This window comes from Corvus kubaryi, unplaced genomic scaffold (genome assembly GCF_017639235.1).
Source record: "Corvus kubaryi isolate FWS band 111438036 unplaced genomic scaffold, C.kubaryi_AGA036_p1.0 37272, whole genome shotgun sequence".
In the NCBI taxonomy this organism is placed as follows: domain Eukaryota; kingdom Metazoa; phylum Chordata; class Aves; order Passeriformes; family Corvidae; genus Corvus; species Corvus kubaryi.
The window spans coordinates 2,171,707-2,191,632 of record NW_024581084.1 but is presented as its reverse complement, the minus strand read 5'-3'; the positions used below and the strand labels follow the sequence as shown (position 1 = coordinate 2,191,632).

Here is a 19,926-nt window from a genome sequence, read left to right as displayed (position 1 = left end):
GTGGGGTGGAGGGGGGCCATGGGGTCGGGGGTTGTGGGGTGGAGGGGGCTCCTGGGCCCGGGAGGTGCGGAGTGCTCTTTGTCGGGGGGTGTCTTGGGATCAGGGGCTGCGGGGTGCGGTCCTGAGCTCAGGGAGGGGGTACGGGGCGCCACTCCGCTCCCAGGCTGATCCTGGCCCCAGGGGCACCCCAAATTCCCCTTGTCCCAGACACCAGAGACACCTGATGGCTTCGGGATAGGGGTTGGAGGGGCGGTCAGATCTCTCTCCCGTTCCGGGATCCCCAGTGATGGATCTGCTCCCCCAGAAATGCCCGAGGTGTGTGTGGGATCCCGGGGGTCCCACCTCCCCGACCCTGGAACTCCCGGCCGGGACCCAAGCGAGATCCTGAGCAGAGCCCGAGGGAAATGCAGGAGGGGATGGAGGAGGAGAGGAGTGCCAATTAACTGCAAATTAACTCCGGTTCATCAGCAGGAGGTCCCTCCCGTCCATCCACGTCCCCATCGGAACTGGGACATCGATCGGCTGCAGCTGCCGCGGGAGCGCCTTAACCCTTTCCCAGCCCGATCCCCTTTGTGCTGGGGGGGTGGGTTCGCTGTGGGCCTCCCTTTGCTCCCCCTGGCCGGGGTCCCGCTCCCCAAGCCTGCGGGACAGGGACTCTCACCTGGGTGGCCCCAGTGCCACCCGCCGGGCGTGCGGTGCCACTTTCCCAGGGCACACCGCTGTCCGTGTCCCTGTCAGTGTCCGTGCTGCCGCTGGTGTCCGTGTCCTCTCCGGTGTCCGTGTCCCCACTGGTGTCCCTGTCCCCACTGGTGTCCCTGTCCTCGCCGGTGCCCGTGTCCCTCCCAGTGTCCCTGTCCCCGCCGGCACCCACAGCATGGCACAGCCTCCCGGGGCGCGGGACACGGGGCGGAGGGAGAGCGCCGTGGGCAGAGCCACGGGCTGGGCTGGCTGGGCACAGGGGCGTCACCGGCCCGGTGGCTCCCGCGGGGGGCCGGGAAGGGGTCACCGTGACAGAGCCCGTCCCCACCCCGGAGCAGGAGGGATGGTGGTCCGCGGGCAAGTGGGCAGCTGGGTCCGCGGCCACCTCTGGGGACACAGAGGAGCGGGTGCGCGCAGGGTGTGACGTGCGACCGCGCGCACGAGTGTGAATCCCTGTGCGCTGCCTGCGTGCCCCTGCTGGGCTCTGCCCTGGCTGTTCCCAAGTGCCCACTGCCGGGACACCGTGCCCGTGCCTCAGTTTCCCCAGCGGCACAGGGACGGGGCTGATGTCCCCTGCCGGTCCGTGGGCCCAGCTCCGTCCCTCCAGTGCCCCCCCGGCCCGCGGGGGCGTTGCCCTGGCCCCGCTGCCTGGCGCACGTCGCTATGGTGAGCCGGCCCCGCGCCGCCTCAGCCGCAATCTCCGGGCCAGCACAGCTGCTCCCTCACCTCACCTGGGCTGGGGGACGTCCCCTGCTGACCTCCAGAGCCAGCCCCATGGTCCCCCGTGTCGTCCCATGGTCACCTCGCCCCCGCGAGGAGCCGATGCCCCCGCGGGGGACGCGGGGGTCTCCGGGCTGTGGCTGCCGCCCGGGCTGGCACGGCGCCGGTGGCACGCCGGGCACACGCTCCCACAAGCTGTTGTTTATCAGGCGGGCGGTGAAATGAGGCGTCGGAGGACGCGGTGAGCCATGAACCGGCTGTGCCGTGGCAGGGGCCCTGTCCCCCCAGGCCCAGCCCCCACGGTGCAAGGACAACTGCCCGGGCTGGGCGCTCTGCTGGCACCGTGATTTTGGGGATCCCCTGCCCAGCAGGGGCACAGGGCTGGAGCATCGCCCACCTGCCCATCCCTGCAAGGGGCCAGGGAGCCCCAGCAGCGTGGCAGGGAGGTGACTGGTGTCTTGTCCTCAGTCTCTGTGCCCACGGGTCAGGGACAGATGGTGATCCCACCCCCTTGGCAGCTGCAGCAACATCTGCCCACGCTCAACATCTGGAAACCGCGTCTAAGCGGGGGATGCATCTCCTCGGCCCCGCGACCCCTGTGAGCCCAAACCTGTCCCCAGAAGGCCTCGCCACCACCACAGGACCCCTGGCCACGCGGCAGCACTGGCGGCTTTGCACCAGGGCCGGGCAGGCTGATGCCAAGGGACAGATGGGATGACCAGCCCCCCCCAGCTGGAGCCCCTGGTCCAGCACGGAAGCCCCCAACACCACGTTCCCCATCCCAAGGCCACGCCACGGTGTTCCCCAGGGTCCTGGAGTGTGAAAAAGGGCACAGCCACCCTGCAGTGTCACCTTTTGGTACTGTGGGCAGGGGACCAAGTGCTGAGCCCAGCAGCCTGGACTCGACACTGGATAACTGGGAATGGTTCATATCCCCCTCCACAGCTCCGGCACTATCAAAGGTCGCAGCATCCCCGTGTTGGCATTCCCGGGAGTGGGGAGCCCAGGGGGTCCCCCGAGGTGACCTTCCACAGGGGTCCCTGGGTTGAGCATGGTACTGGGGGAACCCCAGCAGTGGGTAAGGGGCTGCTGTGCCCCTGAGAGCCGTGCTGCCCCATCTGTGGGATGTGTCCCTCCGCCTGGGGTGCTGGTCCTGGCTCCCCACCCCACAGTGCCATTGGGGCCACAACCAAAGCGAGGTTGGCACCACTTGGCTGACACCCCGCTGCCCCTACCCTGCTCCCCCAGTACCACCCCAGCCGGTGTGGCACTGCAGCTTTGGGGGGACCCCAACCCCATGGTGAAGCCCCCCAAGAGGTGTCGGGGCGGGCGGGGGGCCAGGGAGGCCGCACAGGGCGTCCGGGCGGCCTCTTGGCTGCAAAGGCTGGGAAAAGGGCAGGCAGTTCCTGCCGGCAGCGCGGATGCCATGGTGATGGGCTGCTGCCGGCATGAATACCCATGAGCCGGGGGGAGCGGGAGGCCACCGAGCTGTGCCCTGAATGCAAAGACCCCGGCACAAAGGGCCGCGGCCACGCGTGGGGCTCCGCGGCGGCGGTGCCAGCAGCCGGTGCCGCACGGCGACGTCCCCGCGCCGCAGCGCCGCGGGCACCCCGCCACAGCACCCCGGGGTGCGGGGCCGGGCTGGGGGTCACGGTGGGATGCAGGGTGGGATGCAGGGAGGCTGGGAGCCGTTCCCTTGGCAACGGCCGGCCCCAGTTTCCACCAATCGATGCGGCGGCGCGGGCGTGCGGGCCGGGAGGGCGCGTGGCCTACATAAGCCCCGGACGAGCAGCGTGTGCCGCACCCGGCAGATGCGCCTGCGACGCCATGGCCAGGCTGACGGGCACCCGGCCCGTGGCCACCCGCCGCTGGGGCTGTGCCGCCGCCTTCCTCCTCCTCCTCCTCACCGTGCAAGCCGGTAAGGGTGGCCGTGGCGGGGGGAGGCGCCGAGGGTCCCCGAGCCCTGGGGACCGCTGCCCTCGCCGGGTGCCGGGGTGCGGCTCGGCGGCTGACGGAGAGCTCAGCGCGTCTCTCCGGCTGCCGTCGGGGTGCCGGGAGGGGATGGAAGCGGCTCCTGGATGTGCTGCACTCTCGGAGCTGGGTTGCACTCGCTGGTGCCCAGGGAAGGGCTCGGTGCTGTGGGCAGACAAGTCCAGCACCGCGGGGTACGGGGTGTCTGCTCCCCTTCCCCATCCCCGCTCAGCCGGCCTTAAGCCGGCACTGGGAAGGGTAATCCGTCGGCAAGACGGGATTTGAGAGGCAAGATGAATTGAGACAGACGGAGCCAAATTCCTCCTGGGGGAAGGATGCTCCGAGGAGCGGGTGGGAGTGGTGTCAGGAGGGCGAAGGGGAGAGGAAGGAAGGATCCCTGCGCCCACAGGAGCATGGAGACCCCTGTTCCACATTCCCAGATGCCTCTACAGACACTGTTGGGATCCCAGCACGGACCTGCAGTGACACCAGGGCAGCCGGTGTCCCCAGGCTGCTCAGAACTCCATCCCTGGGTGCGGGGCAGAGCGTGCCTGGCTCCCCACACCCAGGGGCTCTGTCCCCCCATGTATCCATCCGGGATGCGAGGGATCAGGGCAATGCCCGGGGCTCGCTCTGCCCACAGCGGGGACGGGATCAGGACGGGCAGACCGGGCTGAGAGCCAGTGCCGTCGGCACCCGGCCATTTCCCAGCACACCCCAGCCTGGGACATGGTGGTCTCAGCCCTTCTGCTGTGGAAAGGCAGTTTTTTGGCTCTCAGGGACACGAATGTCCCCATGTCCTTTGTTCCCCGACACCCCCTTGGCACCAGCAGCGCTTTGGCACTGGGGGAGCGGAGGGAGGAGGTGCACAGCCCCCCAGTAACCCCACCCCACCTCAGTGCCTGGGGCTGGGGTGCAGCTCTGGGACGGTCCCATCTCCCTGCAGCCCAAAAAGCCGACTTTAGCGGGGACTCCACGGCGGCCACCATCAACCACTCGCTGACGCTGCTGCAGCGGCTGCAGGAGCTGCTGCAGAACGGCAACGGCAGCGACTCGGTGCTGCGGGTCCGCTCGGCCGCCTCCGACGAGCCCAAGGTGTTCCACACGCACCAGCTGCTGCTGAGCCTCCAGAGCGAGGTCTTCGAGAGCCTCCTGCACAACCAGAGCGTCGTGACCCTGCATGAGCTGCCCGAGACCGCCGCGCTCTTCGAGAAGTTCATCAGGTGTGTGGGGACCCCACGGGATGGGGAGGTCAGGAGGATGCAGCTCTCCTGGGGACCATGGGATGGGGATGCCCAGAGGGATGTAGCCAAGGAAGGGGGATGTTCCCTGGGCAACCACAGGGACCTTGTGGGATGTACATTTTGGGAGGGATGCAGCCCAGGAGGGAGGATTCTCTCCTGGGGTCCATGGAGATCCTGTGGGATGGGCATACCCGGGGGGATACAGCCAAGGAAGGAGGATGCTCCCCTGGGAACCATGGGGCCAGAGTGAGAGGGGGATTCCCGGAGGGATGCAGCCAAGAAGGGATGATCCTCCCCTGGGGACCATGGAGATCACACGGGACGGGGACACCCAGAGGGAAGCATCCAAGGAGGGGGGATGCTTCCCTGGGAACCTTGGGGACCCCTTGGTGTGGGAATACTGAGAGGGAGGCAGCCCAGGGCAGAGGCTGCTCCCCGGGGAACTGAGCTGCTGGGGATGGGTGTCCCCAGTGTCACCACTCGCACTCTGCCCCAGGTACCTGTACTGCGGGGGGGTCTCCATCCTGCTGCACCAGGCCATCCCCATGCACCAGCTGGCCAGCAAGTACCGGGTCTGGGGGCTGCAGCGCGGCGTGGCTGAATACATGAGGACCCACCTGGCCAGCGAGTCAAGCCAGGGCCACGTGGTGGGCTGGTACCACTACGCCGTGCGCGTCGGGGACGCGGCGCTGCAGGAGAGCTGCCTCCAGTTCCTGGCCTGGAACCTGTCGGCGGTGCTGGGCAGCGCCGAGTGGGGCTCGGTGAGCGTGGAGCTGCTGCTGCTGCTGCTGGAGCGCTCTGACCTGGTGCTGCACAGCGAGCTGGAGCTCTACACCGCCGTGGAGGGCTGGCTGAGCCGCCGGCAGCCCGAGGTGCCTGTGGCCGAGCGGGTGCTGCGCGCCATCCGCTACCCCATGATCGCGCCCAGCCAGCTGTTCCGGCTGCAGGCGCAGTCGGCGGTGCTGGCGCGGCACCGCGGCGCGGTGCAGGACCTGCTCTTCCAGGCTTTCCAGTTCCACGCCGCCTCCCCGCTCCACTTCGCCAAGTACTTCGACGTCAACTGCAGCATGTTCTTGCCCCGCAACTACCTCGCGCCCAGCTGGGGCTCCCAGTGGGTCATCACCAACCCCGCGCGGGATGACCGCAGCACCAGCTTCCAGACCCAGCTGGGGCCCAGCAGCCACGATGCTGGCAAGAGGGTGACCTGGAACGTGCTGTTCTCGCCGCGCTGGCTGCCCGTCAGCCTGCGCCCCGTGTACTCGGACTCGGTGGCGGGCGCCATCCAGCCCGTGCGCATCGAGGACGGGCGCCCGCGCCTCATCATCACCCCGGCCATGAGCAGCCCCGACTTCGCCGGCGTCAGCTTCCAGAAGACCGTGCTGGTGGGTGTGCGGCAGCAGGGCCGCGTGCTGGTCAAACACGCCTACAGCTTCCACCAGAGCTCGGACGAGGCGGCAGATTTCCTGGCGCACGCCGACCTGCAGAAACGCACCTCCGAGTACCTCATCGACAACTCCCTGCACCTCCACATCATCATCAAGCCCGTCTACCACTCCCTCATCAAGGTGAAGAAGTAACGAGGCACAGCTGGGTCATGCTGGCCCCAGCCCTGTGAGGGGAATGCTTGGTCCCGTAGGTAGATGGGGGTCCCCTCACTGGGGGGCTTCAGGACTGTGCTCTGCACTGCCCACCCCTCCCTGAGTGCTCCCCTGCCACGTCCTGTCCCCATCACCGTCCCTGGGGATGGAGGATGCTGGGAGTGCCCCAGACCCGTGTAGGGGGTGCAGGAGGTGAAACGTGCAGCCCACGGGCACATCACAGACCCCAGCGGGTGTGGGGATGGGGACAGGGACAGCCCATCCCTCCCATGAGGCAGCCCTGGCGTCCCTCTGTGTGGGCAGCTGGGTGCAGCTCAAGGGCAAATGGAGCTGCCCAGGCTGGGGCTGAGGGGTCCATCAGCCTCCCCAGTGGAGGAGGGGTGGGGGACACCGTCCCCACTGGTGGTGGCAGCTGCCCCATCCCTGTCCAAGTACCCCCACCCCCTTCCTAATAAAGCAGGAAACGAGTGTGGGACTTGTGGGGCATCTTTGGGGTGACGCTGCTCCCCAGCTCAGCTCCTTTTAATGGAACTCCTGGGAAGGAAAACACTCATCCAGGCACAGATGCACTTCCCTGGGGGGATGTGGGTCCCTGCTTGTGATGTGGGCCCCTGCCTGGAAGGGCTGGCACGGGGTGCTGCACAGGCACCCAGGAGAGGCACAGACGGGACCCCAGTGCCTGGGGAAGGGGCACAGCAGCACCCCCAGGGCTGGGCTGGGGTGTGGGGGGGCAATGGCTCCTGAACCCCATCCTGGCATCGCACACCCATGGGTGGTTCAGCCCCTGAGCACAGCCTGGGGAAGGGTCCTGCTGGGGGGCTCCCCCTCAGCCCACAGGGAGCCACCTGTGTGGTGTCCCCATCGCCGTGACAGTGCTGCTGGCAGCTCGTTAATGATTAATTAAGGGTGGTGAGGAGTCGGGGTGGCTGCTGGTACTACCAGCAGGGCTATGTTTACCCAGCACTGATAACCCAGCCCGGGGGCTGCTCCTGTGGGGACACCGGGCTCTCCAGCTGCGAGCGGGCCCAGAGGGGAGAAGGCCCCCCCTGCTGCCAGCAGCCACCCTGCTGTGCCCTGCTCATGGGCTGGGGACACTGAGGGACACCCTGTGCTGCTGTGGGTGCTTGGCCGCACTCAGCCTCTGGCTTTGAGTGTCCCAGCTCAAAGAAGGGACGGGAGGAGCAGGAGGACGTGACTTTCCCACCCTCTGCTCGACCCTGCTGTGATAAAAGAGGAAACGTGACATGGAAAGCACCGGTTTATTCACACCAAAGAAAATCAGGATGCAAAGGCCAGGGAGCAGCTGTGGGGTCAGGGGGCTGTGCAGGGCCCCTCACTTGCCACCCCACGAGGGCAGAGAGACCAGGAGAGCTGCCTGGCTTGCGGACAGTGGCCTCGTCTCTGCAGCAGCTCTGGCACAGAGGGGAAAGGAAGGTGCAGCTGGAGCACACTGACCTTGGCATCCTCCCACTCTTCCTCCTGGTTTTCCTACTGTGCAGCTTCCTCGCCCTCTTCACTCTGAAAGACAGAGGTTGTCTCTGTCCCCTGCCCTTGATGGGGTCCCTGCCATGGTGGCCAGACTGTCCTGTCCCCGTTACCTCTTCAGGATCTTCCTGGCCCCTCCTCCGCTTCTCCGCCTTGATGATGGAGAAGAAATCTTCTCTGGCCTTCTCGAACACCTCCCGGGGATCCTCCTGCTCCTCTGGCTGGGCCCGGGCCTGGTCCTGCTCCCGCAGCAGCCGCTCCCGATGTTTGTCCTGCAGGACCTTCTCCCGCCTCGTCTCCCGCTCGAACATCTGGGGCAGATGTGGGGCTGAGGGGCGTGGGGGGCACAGGGGACCCTGTGCTGTGTCTGGGGACACAGCAGAGCTGTGGGCAGAGTGTGGGGCTCGGGTGGGACCTGGCACATACTGTGGAGGTCAGAGTCTTCTCGTTCTTCCGCATGGTGCAGAGCCCTGGGGAGATCTCCAGGAGGGACACAATGCCCAGCCTGGTGCCACAGCCAAGGATGCGCCCGTTGTCCTGCGAGCACAGGCTGAGCAGGGGATCGTTGGACACCTGGGGACAGGGCACAGGTGGGTGGTGACACTCGGCCCTGGGGTGATGCGAGGCTCCCAGAGGTGCTGGGGACCCACCTTGAGGCTGAGGGAAGGCTCCTTCTGGTGGAAGAGGAAGTCCCAGATGTCCAGGGTGCCGTCCGACTTGGCGGTGAAGAACACGGCCGGCTTCACGGGGCTCCAGCACCCGTCCAGCAGGTAGGGGGTGTGGTACCTTCCAGCAGAGCCACCCCTCAGCCACACTGGCACTGCCCTGCCTCGGTCACCGGCCCGTCCCAGCACTCAGAGCTGACCAGACCCCACTGTCACCTGCCCTGAACATGCTCTGCCACCCCGGGGCTGATTTCTGGCCGAGTAAATGCCCCCTGACACCTACTTGGTCTCCATAATTGATGACGAATCCATGAGCTCCTCCGTCCAGATGCGAGCAGTCCAGTCCCCGACTGACAGGAAGACTTTGGGGAAGAAGGGGTTTCTGGTCACTCTGTAGACAGCCCCGAGGTGGCCGCTGAAGATGTGGGCGATTTTCTCGGGGGGGGTCTTGGCGTCGCGGTTGCAGGAGATGATGGTGCCCTGCTCTGTGCCCACCAGGAATTTGGTGGGCTGAGGGTGGGAAGCAGGAGGGAGCAGCTGTCAGCAGGATGGGGACCACATGGTGTGGGGGGCAGCAGGCGTCCTGTTGCTGCCAGAGCCTGGGGACCCCCCACCATTGGGGGGGTTCAGGGACTGAAATGCCAGCAGGACCCGGTGTTTTTGGAGCACATCAACTCCCAGTTCTTCTGAGGGCATCTGGCCCTGGGCTGTGCCCACAGGGGTGACCAGGGACTGCCCTGAGCCCTGCTGGGCTCTCCCTCCTGCCTGTGGCAGGGACACAGGGGCACCTGTGGGCACAGGGACACTCACCATGGTGGGCGCAAAGTCCAGGGCGCTGGCACCCAGAGCCTTCTTCAGCTGATCTTCCTTGGTGATGTCCAAGATCAGCTTCTCGCTGGGCTGGGACATCTTGCGGATGTCCCACCACAGCACCTGCGGGGACAAGACGGGGCAGGGGCTGTGGGGGCTGCTCCCAGCACAGTCAGAGGTGGTGGCGATCCTGGAGCCTGGCAGCTGCCCCGTGCCTGGATCTTGTGCTGCTGAGGGGGCAGGGCGGGCACAGGAAGCCCTTTCAGGACCCCTCAGGAGCCCCTGGCCCCCTCCCCTCTTCCAGCCCCTCACCTGACCGTCAGTGGAGCCTGAGAAGCACTCAGTGCCCGTTCGGGAGGGCAGCCAGCACGCTCCGTACACGGGGTCCCTGTGGCTGAGCTCCACGGGGGTCATCTCCACAGGCAGCCCCCCTTTCCTGGTGTCCCAGTACACTGGGAAGGAAAAGAAAAGCCCTTGCCCAACTCCTTTCCTTGTCACATTTCCCCCACTGTCCAAGCTGGAACAGGGAGCAAACCTCACCCAGTGCTTCCCAGAGATCATCCAGGGAGGTGGGAGAGGCAGGAGCACAGCACCCATCCTGCTCATCCCCTCCATCCCTCCCTCCCTCCATCCCTTCATCCATCCATCCCTCCATCCATCCCTCCATCCATCCCTTCATCCATCCATCCATCCCTTCATCCATCCATCCTTCATCCCTCCATCCATCCCTCCCTCCCTCCCTCCCTCCCTCCATCCATCCCTCCCTCCCTCCCTCCATCCTCCCTGGCACGGTGTCCTCCCCTCCCTAGGTGCCTGCTCAGGTGAGCACACACCTGTCCCCAGGCAAATCCCAGGGCTTCTCCTGTGCTCCCGGTGGCAGCACTGGTGCCACGGCCTCCTGGGAGTGCAGCAGTGCTGGTGCCAGGCTGGAGCAGAATGAAGGCCCCCTCACCTATCTGCCCATTGTAGCAGCCTCCCAGCACGTGATGCCAGTCCTTGGAATTGTATTCCAGGGTCACCAAAGGGGACGAGGGCTTGAGGGTGAGCTCTGGGCTGTAGGGTTTTTCTGCCAAGGAGGGATGAGTGAAGAGCAAAGAGTCAAGGCAGGCCCCCAAAAGCAGCCCCCAGCCCACCCCACTGCCCCCACCCCGTTCCCTGACACAGCTGTGCCGGATGAGGTGCCCATGTCACCGGGAGCTGGCCTGGGCACAGACACCCGGTACACAAATCTCCTGCATTCCCACCCCTTTTTCTTTGTCCTTTTCACTCCAAAACACATCAGGTGTGAGCCAGGACTGGACAGATCAGGGCAAGTCTCAGCCCGGGCTCCTGCTGCCTCCTTCTTCCTTCACTGAACCACATCAAGAACCTCATGCGAGGCTCCAGGCTCTGCTGCCTGTCATGGCTCTGGAGCCATGCAATGGGATTTTAGTGGTTATTTCCCACCTCCCAGCTCCCATTTCTCCCCGTTTCTGCACCGCTGTGTGGGCAAAGCAGGAGCCTCCCCCACCGACCCTCCCCAGGGTGCTGCAGGGCCTCGTCCTGCTCCCTGAGACACAAAGTGCTTCCTTTATCCACTGCTGGGTTTGCCCTTCCCCTTACCCAGATCCCAGATGTAGGAATCAAAGCTCATGTCTTTCCTGCTGTCCTGGAAGTCCAGGCTGCAATAAGCCACGGCCACGGCCCTGTTGGCGTCGGGGTGCCAGGAGATGTGCGTGGCCATCCTCTTGGTCGTGTTGGGGTCCCTTTGGGGTGACACATCAGCCAAGACAGGTCAGTTTGCAAATCCTTGGGATGAACGGCTCCCAGAGGGAATTGTGGGAATCACAATGAAACCAATCTGCAGCCCTTGAGCCTTGAGTGCAGGAAATGATTCTCCTGGAGGTCAGGCAGGGGGAGAAGAGTTGATGATTTCATCGTCTTTCCAGTCATACCTTTTTAAAAATCCAATTATCTTACTGGATCTGACTCCTAATCACCCCTGATGTGGAAATTAACCTTTGAGGCACCAAAAATAAGAAGGAAAGTCCAAAAGCACCATCAGGAGATGCTCAGAGCTGAGTCTGACCCTGGTCTCCATCCCCAAATCACCTGGGCAGGGCGAGGGGCAGGGATGGAGTGATGGAGCAGGGAGGGTTCTGCAGGTCTCTCCACCCCCAAACTGCACCAGGACCATCCCAAACCCACTGGAATTTAACTCCTAAAGCTTTTCCACCTCCCGTGAAGGTGGTTTGACCCTGCTGTGGCTCTGGTGAGCCCCCCCAGCTGTGCCACCTGATGACACTGATGGTTTTGGCTGAGGGATGCTCCTCTTCCTCCTCTTCCTCCTCTTCCTCCTCAAAATATTCCTCGTAGATGTCGATGGCGTTGTTCTGCCTGATGCAGTGCTCCACCAGCTGCAGGGACAGCACAGCCGTGTCTCTGGGGGGCTCTGGGGGGCTCAGGGGGTTTGGGGGGGCATCAGGGCAGGGTCTTACAGAGCCGAGGCGCTGGACACTCCTGGTGTAGGCATCTTCCCTCTCCACCTCCTCCCGGTAGCGGGAGGTCAGCTCCGAGTTCTTGGGGTCGATGTGCTGGGGCCACCCCCCCTCCACATGGTTCACACCCTTGACGGACACCTGCACCCGCTCCGTGTTCACCTGGGCAGGGGGACACGGAGGGGTCCGAGGCGCTGAGCCCAAAAGGTGCCTGCCACACCTTGTCCCCTTGGGCCAGCTGCCCTCAATGTGGCTGACACCCCGGGGTGTCCCCTCCACCTGCTCCGTGCTCGCCCGGCGAGGGGGGGTCCCCGTACCTCGTGCACGGCCATGATGGGACCCTCCTGAAAAGCAAAGTCCACGGGGTCCTGGGGGATGAAGTCGCCGGCCAGGCTGGGGTCCGGCGGGATGTCCACGGTCACCTCGGCCAGAGAGTCCGAGAAGCTGCAGGGTCGCCCGAACTCGCTGCGCTTCCGCACGTACTCCAGCTTGATCTCCATGGTGGGAGGGGATGGAAAGGAGTGCGGGGCCTGGGGATAGAGGGTCCTCAAAGGGAGCCCCAAAAAGAAGTGGGGGCCACAGGGATGGAGAGCTCCAATGGGGATGGAGGGCCCTGGGGAACCCTAAAAGGAAACGGGGGCCTCAGGGAGGAAGAGAGAGTTCCAAAAGAGAGTGGGAGCCTCTGAGAGGATCCCAAAAGGTAGTGGGGCTCTCAGAGATGGAGAGATGGTCCTGGAAGGGAGCAGGGATCTCAGGGAGCTCCAAGAAGGAGCAAGGCTTTCAGGAATGAAGGGCCCCAAAAAGGAATAGGAGCCTCAGGGAGACCCAAATGTGAACAGAGACCCTGAGGAGGGAGAACGCTGAAAAAGACTGAGAGCCTCGGGGAACCCCAAAAGGGAGCGGGGTCTCGCATGCAGGGCCCCAAAAGGGAATGGGGGCCTCTGGGAGCCCCAGAAGACAGTGTGGGCCTTGGGAATGTCCCAAAAGGGAACAAGAACGTCAGGGAGCCCCAGAAGGTCCCAAAGGGAATGGGAACCTCGGCAAAGCCCAAATGCGAGCAGGGATCCTGTGGAGGGAGGACCCTGAGAGGGCCTCAAAAGGCAGCGGGAGCCTCAGGGAGTCCCAAAACGGAGCTGAGCCGCAGGGACGGAGTGACGAAACACCCAGGGTGACAAAGGACCCCGCGGAGGCCCCGGGACTCCGGTGGGGCCCGGTCCCGTCCCGCTCCCGGTGGGGCCTGACCGGGGACGCGTCGTCGTTGCCAGGCAACGGCGTAACCCCCCCCACGTGACACCGGCGCCGCCGTCACGTGACGCAGCGCACCGCCGACCTCCCCGCAATGGCGGCGCGCGCGGCGTCACGTGACGGCCGCCATGTTGGGAAGGTCAACTCAAAGGTGCCCCAACCACCGATTATCCCCCCCAAAAAAACCCGCACCGGGGCGATTAATTTAGTCCAAGTGTTTATTATCTTTTCCCCCCAAAAGGGCACATACAAATCCAGCCGGACTCCAGCTCCCAGCCAGAGTCCTTCGGTTAGTTCACATGCGGTTACAACAGCTCTTCTACCAGTACCATTATATGGAAACGTTAAAAGCCAAAAATTAAAAAAAACATCCCTCGGGATTTTCCCAAAGGGAGGGAGGCTAGTCACAGGGAATGTGGAGAGGGGGAGTCAGGGGATGTCCTGGCCCTGGGTGGGGGGACACCCACTGCCCTGTCCGCACCCTTTGGGGTCTGGATGTGATGGAGGGGGGGTCCGTCCCTGCTCTAGGGTGAAGGGGCCTTTCCTGGGGATCCCTGTGCCAAAGGGCAGCCCCAAAGGGCCACATTCAGTTCATACTGGTCTCCCAAGTCCTCAGCCTGGAGCCCTGGAAATGCTGGATGAGCCTCCCAGGGTGGCAGGTCCATGCTGTCCCTTCCCTGGCACCTCACCCACCCCAGGGATGCCCCGGGAGTTCCTGTCCCTCTCCCAGGGGATTTGTGACCACTCCAGGGCTGCAGGAGGAGGGGAGCCTGCCCCAGCCCACACCTGCCCTGGGGAGCCAAAAACAGCCTAAAGCCACCCAAAAACCCGCTACCAACCCCAGTGCAGCGGCCCCTCTCTGGAACAGAGCCAGCGCCTCCCACAGCTCCCAAATCCCGGGGGCAAAGCAAAGGAAAACCAGCAAGGCCAAAACATCCCTAATTCCTCAGCCTGGGAACGCTCCGGCCAGGGGGCGGCGAGGGGGGCAGGGGAGCTGGGACAGCCGGGAAGGGGCATCGGGAAGGGGGTGGGATCACTAGTGGTTGGTGCTGCATTGCTACGGGAGCCCCTGCCCGGACCCGGCGGCGGCGTGTCCCGGGATTTGTGCTCCAGAACATTCCCGAGCCGGCGCAGGGACAGGAGAAGACACCAGAGACCCCTCTGCGCTCCCCAGACCCCGTAAGGCAGCAGGATTTGGGTCCGGGGGGCTGCCGGGGGGTGGGGGGTGCTGGGAGGCTCCAGTCCTGCGGCCCCCGCCGCGTCTCCTACCGCGTGCTCTCCAGGGCTCTTTGGTTTCCCGAGCGGAATCTCCTCCTAGGCCGGGAAGTCGCCGCGGTGCCGGACGTGCTCATCGGTGACCGCCAGGTACGTGGCTCTCATGCTCGGGGAGTACTGGGGGGACACACGGGGGTCAGCACCCCAAAACTCCCCACCCAGCCCCTGCACCGCCCCACAGGTGCCCAGGATTGTTCCCGTGCGGATTAATCCCCAAATAATCGGCCAGGAGGGCATGGAAAGGGTCAGACCGTGCCCTCAGCTGCTCTGAGAGCTGGGGGAGGCAACACCCCCCAAGCCAAGACCCCCCAAGCCTGTCCAGCTCTGCTTCGTCCCTTCCCATGTTCATCCTCCACCTTCCCAGCTTCAGCCCAGCAGCAAACTCATCCCAAATCTGCCTGTGGGGATGTGTCTGTGGGATACCAGCGAGCCCAAGCCTCCAGCCCCCCAGGATCACATTCCTCCAGGGTTTCACAGCAGGGAGGATCACCCCAGCCAGGCATTAAGGAAGATTATTCCGAGTTTGTTATTCTGGACTCAGAAAGTCTTTCCTCAGGGATCTGAATCCTGGGTAAATTAGACTATTCAGGGCTGGGAGAAGTGCTCCAATTAATCCCCCCACTCGTGTCCCCCCCGCCTTGCCAGCTGCCAGGTCTGTGAGATGGGGTCCAAGCTCCCACCTGATGGAAAAAATCATCCCTGCAGGAGGGGGGGCACAGTATTCCTGCCATGGCAGCATTCCCAGAGCCATATCCTGACTGAGGGGGTTTCACTGCTCCAGGGATGGAGATGGGGACCAGCATCCCAACGTGTGGGAGCTGAACACCCTCCTGGAATGTGGCTGGGCACAAAATGTGGCCCTTTGTCCCCCCTCCCTGAGCTCTCTGCACCCCAAAAGCTGAGCAGGAAAAGGGGATGGAGGGAGGCATGGAAGGGTGGGGAGGAGGGGAGAACCCAGCTGCTGCCCTGGGGTAAGGAAGGAGAAGGAAGTGGCTGAACTTACTCTTGATGGGCAACTTAGCTCCAAAATAATGGATGCAAAAAATTAAAAGAAATCACAAAAAAGAAAAAAAAAGAAAAAAAAAAGAAAAAAAAAAGAAAAAAAAAAAAAGACAAGGAATAAAAAATAAAGCAGCAATACCAGACAGGGGAGGATTAACAAGCAGGGAAATGGGAACGTGAAGGGAGAGACTGCGAGGAGCGTCCTCTGAGAGCCAGGATGGAGAGGAAACACAGGGAAGGGAGGGAGGGGATGGTTATTTCAGCCTCCCCCAGCAGATGGCTGTGCCCCCTCCCCGTGAGTGGCCAGGAACTGGGTTAGAGCCAGGCGAGGGGGGAGCCACATCCTCTGCAAGGGCAGCAGGGACCAGGATCTCCCATCCCTGTCCCACCCCGGTGAGCGGCTCTCGGTGACCCAGAGCGGCCCCCAGGGTGACCCCCCCAGGGTGTCACAAGGATTTGGCCTCGGTCGCCCATCGTACCGTGGGGGGAGGAGACCCCCTGCCAATGAGGGGCACGTTCTCGTAGCGGGGGTTCCCTCCGAAGAGCACGGCCTGGTTCCTGGGGGCACAGCGAGACCCCGTCAGCCGCTGTCCCCAGCGCAGCTCCCTCCCCGCGGCGGGGCTCGGGGGCCTCACATGTACTCGGAGACAGGGGCGTTGGACACGGTCTGGGCCGGGGGCTGGAGGCTGCTCTGGCTGCCCAGGCTGCTGCTGTAGCTGCAGAAGCTGCGCAGCTGCCCCCGGGGCGGGCGGTGCGTGGCGATGCGCCGGGCCTGCGGGTTGAAGGGGTCCTCCTCGTCCATGTCATCGTAGTCCCGGTCCCTGCGGGGACAAGGGGCCGGCATTCACACCCCAGGACCCAAAGCGGGGGTCTCAATGCCCAGACTGGGTCTGCCCATGGCTCTGTGCCCACGGTGAGGGCAGGGGGCTGGGGCGGGGGTCTTTGGGCACACCCACCGCCCAGCCAGCTGCTTCCAGGCGCGCGGGGCCGCGCAGATCACGGTGGAGAAGGCGGCAGCCGCCAGCAGGGAGAAGAGCCCGAGGTAGAGCAGCCCCTCCACGCCGTCATAGCAGATCCCGATGAGGCCATCCAGGTAATCCTGGCGGGACACAGGCAGGGCAGTGCTGGTGGCGCTGCAGGGGGACCCCAGAGCTGGTCCCCACTCGGCCCCCACTCACCTTGTGCAGCCCCCGGCAGTCCAGCAGGGCCGTCAGCTGGTGCAGGCTGGTCTCTGAGGAGTTGAGGAGCTGCTGGACCCCCAGCAGGTCTTTCTGTGGGAAAAGGGGGCTCAGGCAGCTCTGGGGAGCAGAAGGAGGGATGGGGATCCCCTGTGCCCTCCTCCTGTACCTTGGCTGTGGGGAAGAGGGGCAGTGCATACTGGATGAGCCCCTGGATCTGGATCTGCATGGTGGTCAGCGAGCGCTGGAACACGGTGAGAGCCTGCAGGAGGGAGTGGGGGACAGTCACAGACCCCCCCCCCCCAGCCCCAGGCAGCACCAAGGTGGGTGCCCACCCGCCCTGTACCTGCTGGAAGGGGCTGCTCAGGCTCTGGTCGCAGTACAGGTAATAATGAACCACCTCTGCAGAGAGAACGGGAACATCAGCACGAGCGTCCCGGGGCACAGGGAGCCGTGGGGGGGACAGTGGCAGCGGGGGGCACCGACCCCCGGGTGGGTTTGGGGGTCCTGCCTGAGCTCGCCTCCACCTCACAGCCAGCTCTCACCTGCGCTGATCTCATCGTCTGTCTGGTTCATGATGAACTTGTTCGGGGCCACGCAGAAGTCGCTGGTGCCCTGTGGGGACAGAGGGATGGCATCGGCGCCCACAGTGCTCGGCACAGCCCCAGGCAGCCCCTCCCTCCCCTCCTGGCCCACTCACCACCGCGGCCGCCGTGTCCACAGCCATGGAGGCCCAGCTGAGGACGAGCATGAGGAGCCCGCAGCACAGCATCCTGCGGGGAGAGCGGGGAGCACGGGTGGGGAGCATGGCCGGGGGTCCCCAAGAGCCACCCCAGGCCGCCCCCAGGGTACTCACGTGACCAGGAGGCAGCGGGAGTGCTTGGCCAGCCCCAGGCAGGCCAGCAGGCAGACGGTGAGGACGAGGATGAAGAAGAGCAGGTAAGCCAGCCACCTGAGCGCAGAGGAAGGCTCTGTCACACACGGCCACCTCCCCAGCCCGCCGGGCCCCGCGGCCCCGCTCACCGGGAATGCTCGAGCTCACCGGTAATACTCGACGTAGGCGACCTGTCCCGACAGCTCAGTGAGGTCAGCACTGACGCCCCGCCAGGCCGGCAGCCCCTGCAGCTGCAGGACGATGCTGCCGGCCAGCTGCTGAGTGAACTTGAGGGTCTGCACGTAATCCCCCCGCGAGGCCAGGAGCTCGTTCAGCCGCGCCAGGTGCTGCTCCAGCCCTCCCTGCATCTGCAGCGTGGTGCTGGCAACCTGTGGCCCCCGGCATGGTCAGTCCCCGGCATCTAGCAGAGCCACGTGCCCCATCCCTGAAACGCTCCTTATCCAGGAGAACAGCCCCACCCCAACCCGCTGTGCCCAAGCTGGATCCATCCTTCAGAACAGCCCCTGCTGGGCCACAAAGGTCCCATTCTGTGGGGTGACGTCACCCTCCCGCGCTCGGCACGGCGCAGCCACCCCGGGGGCTCGGCCGGAGCAGCCAGACGTCCCTCCCTGGTGCTTTAACCAAACCCAGGACAGGGGACTGATGCACCGTGGGGGGACACGGAGGTGCTGTGGCCCTACCAGGGAGTCGATGCCAGTGAGGGTCTGGTTGGCGTGGTCCAGGGCGTAGAGCAGCTGGAAAACCCCGTCGTTGGTCTCGCTGTTCCCGTAGAAGCCGACGCCAACGGCTGCACTGTGGGCAGAGAAGGGACCCTGGTGAGAAGGGAGGGACACACTCACCCTGCCACACCGGCTGGACAGGGGACACTCCCCAGGGCATCCTGGTTTGGGGGGACAGCCCACCAATGGCAGGGCAGAGACAAAGAGTGGGACAGCAGCAGCACCGTGATGGGAACCTGCTCCTGCTGGTGACAGGGGCCTGGGGACAGCTGCAGCTGCTCCATGGGCATGGTGGCTCGGAAGCTCCTCCTGCCAAACCCTGAGAGATTGAGGGCGGAGGGGCCGGGCCAAGCAGATTAGGGGAATCCGCTGGAAGCGCTGTGGCTCCCGATTAAACCTTTGGCTGGGAGCTGAAGCGGCTCCAGGCCCTGTGGCGAGCTCCCTGCAGCCGCTGCTCCCCATGGAGCCAGGATGGAGCTCCCGAGAAGGGAGGTGCTTGTGGCCATGTCTTGGCCAGGCATGTGCCCACACGTGGCCGGTGCACACGGTGCTTGCCAAACCCCAGTACACCGACAGACACCAGCTCACTAATGGCCACCATCAGCCCTTGAATGGCCACCAATGGGCTCTTGGGGGGGTTCAAAGCCCCTGGGAGCTGCACAGTGACCCCCTGCCGTGGTGGGGGGGCTGGGGGGAGCACGCTGAGCTCATTAGTGCTGTTTCCCTGTCTCGCTGTTTCCCTGCTCCGTGCGAGGCTCGCAGGCAGCCATCTCGCTCCGCCCTGGCAAAGCAGCCCCTTTGTCTGGAGCGAGGGTCGTGGCCAGGCAGCCAGAGGGGCCCGTGGCCCACCCCGTTCCCCCCCAGGCCAGCAATGCCGGGGGACACTCGGGATAGCTGCCTGGGTGTCCTCCCAGCCATGGCTGTCCCGGACCGAGGTGGGCTTGTAAAGCCCCCAGAGCGGTGCCGGATGAAGCAGCGTCCCCTTGTCTAATTGCTGTGGTTGCAATTAAGGTCGGGCACAAGGGACCTGCCAGCTGGGTCACGCTGCTGCCTGCCATCTGCTCTGGGCTGGGATTAGCGACCGGCCCTGCTCCCGCCCGGGATTAGCCGGGAAGGCGGCACAGCCGTGACGGGGACGGGGCTGGCCCGCAGCTGGTCCCTGGGGCTCCCCCAGCAGCTGCACGGGAGGAGGCAGGGATGGAGCACATTTAATTGCACAGATCTAATTAAAGCGACTCGTGGCTGGAGCACAGAGTCCCCTCGGTGACAGGGGGACAGCACCAGGTCCCTGTCCCCGTCCTCACCAGCAGATGAGCCCGGCGGTGACGGCCATCCAGGTGACACAGCACGAGTGGGGCCGCTTGGTCTCGGGGTCCTGGTCCCTCTTGCAGCAGCACAGGCAGATCAGGTACACGGTGAGGAAGAGGAGGTTGAGGCCGAGGCACACGGCGGCCACCAAGCCCAGGAAAAGCAGCGACTGGGAGGGAGAGAGGGGACAGTCAACAGCCGTGCCCGTGACCCACTCGCGTGTCCGGGATGCGGTCGCGTTCAGCGCCCCACGGGACTGTCACATGGGGAAGAGGAAGTGTCCCTGTCCCCATCCCCATTCCCCCGCAGGGTGCCCAGGCCGCGGTCGCCGAGCCGGGGCTGCAGCCGCCCCGTGCCGGGATGTTGGGGCACAGGGACACCGGCGCTGCCCTCCCTCCCCATTTAGGGGTCACGGCGGACCGTGCCCCGGGACGCCGGGAGGCCGCGGCGGGTCCGGGAGCGCGGGGCAGGGGCTCAGGAGGGCCAAAGGAGAGCGGTGAGCCCGGGACGGGAGAGCGGCGGGGCCGGGGGTGCCGGTGCCGGCCGGCCCGGGGGGGGGCCGGGCGATGAAAGGCGCTTTGTGCGCCGCGAGATCAGAGCTGGCGCCGGGAGCCGCCGGGGAGCGGCGCGGGGGG

General features: G+C 65.1%; 4 protein-coding genes across 4 annotated transcripts in view; 2 read left to right on the top strand and 2 right to left on the bottom strand.

The window, feature by feature from the left end:
• The window catches only part of BAHCC1 (BAH domain and coiled-coil containing 1), a 15,722-nt gene extending 14,451 nt beyond the window's left edge, over window positions 1-1,271 (top strand). Inside the window, exon 11 of the mRNA XM_042025536.1 lies at window positions 614-1,271. Within this exon, the coding sequence (XP_041881470.1) occupies window positions 614-1,148 (535 nt within the window). The 3' untranslated portion in view covers window positions 1,149-1,271. The remainder of the gene's footprint in view (window positions 1-613) is intronic.
• A 1,515-nt stretch (window positions 1,272-2,786) lies between these two features.
• On the top strand, window positions 2,787-6,700 carry BTBD17 (BTB domain containing 17). The gene is made up of 3 exons (XM_042025537.1): window positions 2,787-3,337; window positions 4,337-4,613; window positions 5,131-6,700. Exons 1-3 carry the CDS (start codon window positions 2,878-2,880, stop codon window positions 6,209-6,211), a joined length of 1,818 nt encoding a protein of 605 aa, XP_041881471.1. The 5' UTR covers window positions 2,787-2,877; the 3' UTR covers window positions 6,212-6,700.
• Window positions 6,701-7,472: 772 nt separating this feature from the next.
• Window positions 7,473-13,024, bottom strand: DNAI2 (dynein axonemal intermediate chain 2). Its single transcript, XM_042025539.1, has 12 exons — window positions 11,987-13,024; window positions 11,670-11,831; window positions 11,467-11,588; window positions 10,795-10,937; window positions 10,145-10,258; window positions 9,505-9,644; window positions 9,193-9,315; window positions 8,666-8,892; window positions 8,368-8,503; window positions 8,144-8,290; window positions 7,831-8,028; window positions 7,473-7,750 (listed from the first exon to the last, which is right to left on the bottom strand). The coding sequence occupies exons 1-12, from the start codon at window positions 12,167-12,169 to the stop codon at window positions 7,721-7,723; spliced, it is 1,725 nt and encodes a 574-aa protein (XP_041881473.1). The 5' UTR covers window positions 12,170-13,024; the 3' UTR covers window positions 7,473-7,720.
• A 94-nt stretch (window positions 13,025-13,118) lies between these two features.
• The window catches only part of TTYH2 (tweety family member 2), a 7,439-nt gene continuing 631 nt past the window's right edge, over window positions 13,119-19,926 (bottom strand). The window contains exons 2-15 of the mRNA XM_042025446.1: window positions 19,288-19,547; window positions 17,945-18,056; window positions 17,412-17,632; window positions 17,226-17,321; window positions 17,070-17,142; window positions 16,915-16,984; window positions 16,716-16,771; window positions 16,539-16,631; window positions 16,370-16,462; window positions 16,148-16,290; window positions 15,827-16,012; window positions 15,671-15,749; window positions 15,193-15,210; window positions 13,119-14,306 (exon numbers count right to left, since the gene is read on the bottom strand). Coding sequence (XP_041881380.1) covers window positions 14,229-14,306; window positions 15,193-15,210; window positions 15,671-15,749; window positions 15,827-16,012; window positions 16,148-16,290; window positions 16,370-16,462; window positions 16,539-16,631; window positions 16,716-16,771; window positions 16,915-16,984; window positions 17,070-17,142; window positions 17,226-17,321; window positions 17,412-17,632; window positions 17,945-18,056; window positions 19,288-19,547 — 1,578 coding nt within the window. The 3' untranslated portion in view covers window positions 13,119-14,228. The remainder of the gene's footprint in view (window positions 14,307-15,192; window positions 15,211-15,670; window positions 15,750-15,826; window positions 16,013-16,147; window positions 16,291-16,369; window positions 16,463-16,538; window positions 16,632-16,715; window positions 16,772-16,914; window positions 16,985-17,069; window positions 17,143-17,225; window positions 17,322-17,411; window positions 17,633-17,944; window positions 18,057-19,287; window positions 19,548-19,926) is intronic.

Excerpts from the sequence above, each read along its gene's own strand:
- BTBD17 (XM_042025537.1), top strand. The coding sequence starts at position 2,878 with ATGAGCCGGGGGGAGCGGGAGGCCACCGAGCTGTGCCCTGAATGCAAA. Across the intron at positions 3,338-4,336 it reads CCTCCTCACCGTGCAAGCCG|CCCAAAAAGCCGACTTTAGC; the intron begins GTAAGGGTGGCC and ends ATCTCCCTGCAG. Across the intron at positions 4,614-5,130 it reads CTCTTCGAGAAGTTCATCAG|GTACCTGTACTGCGGGGGGG; the intron begins GTGTGTGGGGAC and ends ACTCTGCCCCAG.
- DNAI2 (XM_042025539.1), bottom strand. The coding sequence starts at position 12,169 with ATGGAGATCAAGCTGGAGTACGTGCGGAAGCGCAGCGAGTTCGGGCGA. Across the intron at positions 8,029-8,143 it reads AGAAGACTCTGACCTCCACA|ATGTTCGAGCGGGAGACGAG; the intron begins GTATGTGCCAGG and ends CATCTGCCCCAG. Across the intron at positions 7,751-7,830 it reads GCCAGGAAGATCCTGAAGAG|AGTGAAGAGGGCGAGGAAGC; the intron begins GTAACGGGGACA and ends TCTGTCTTTCAG.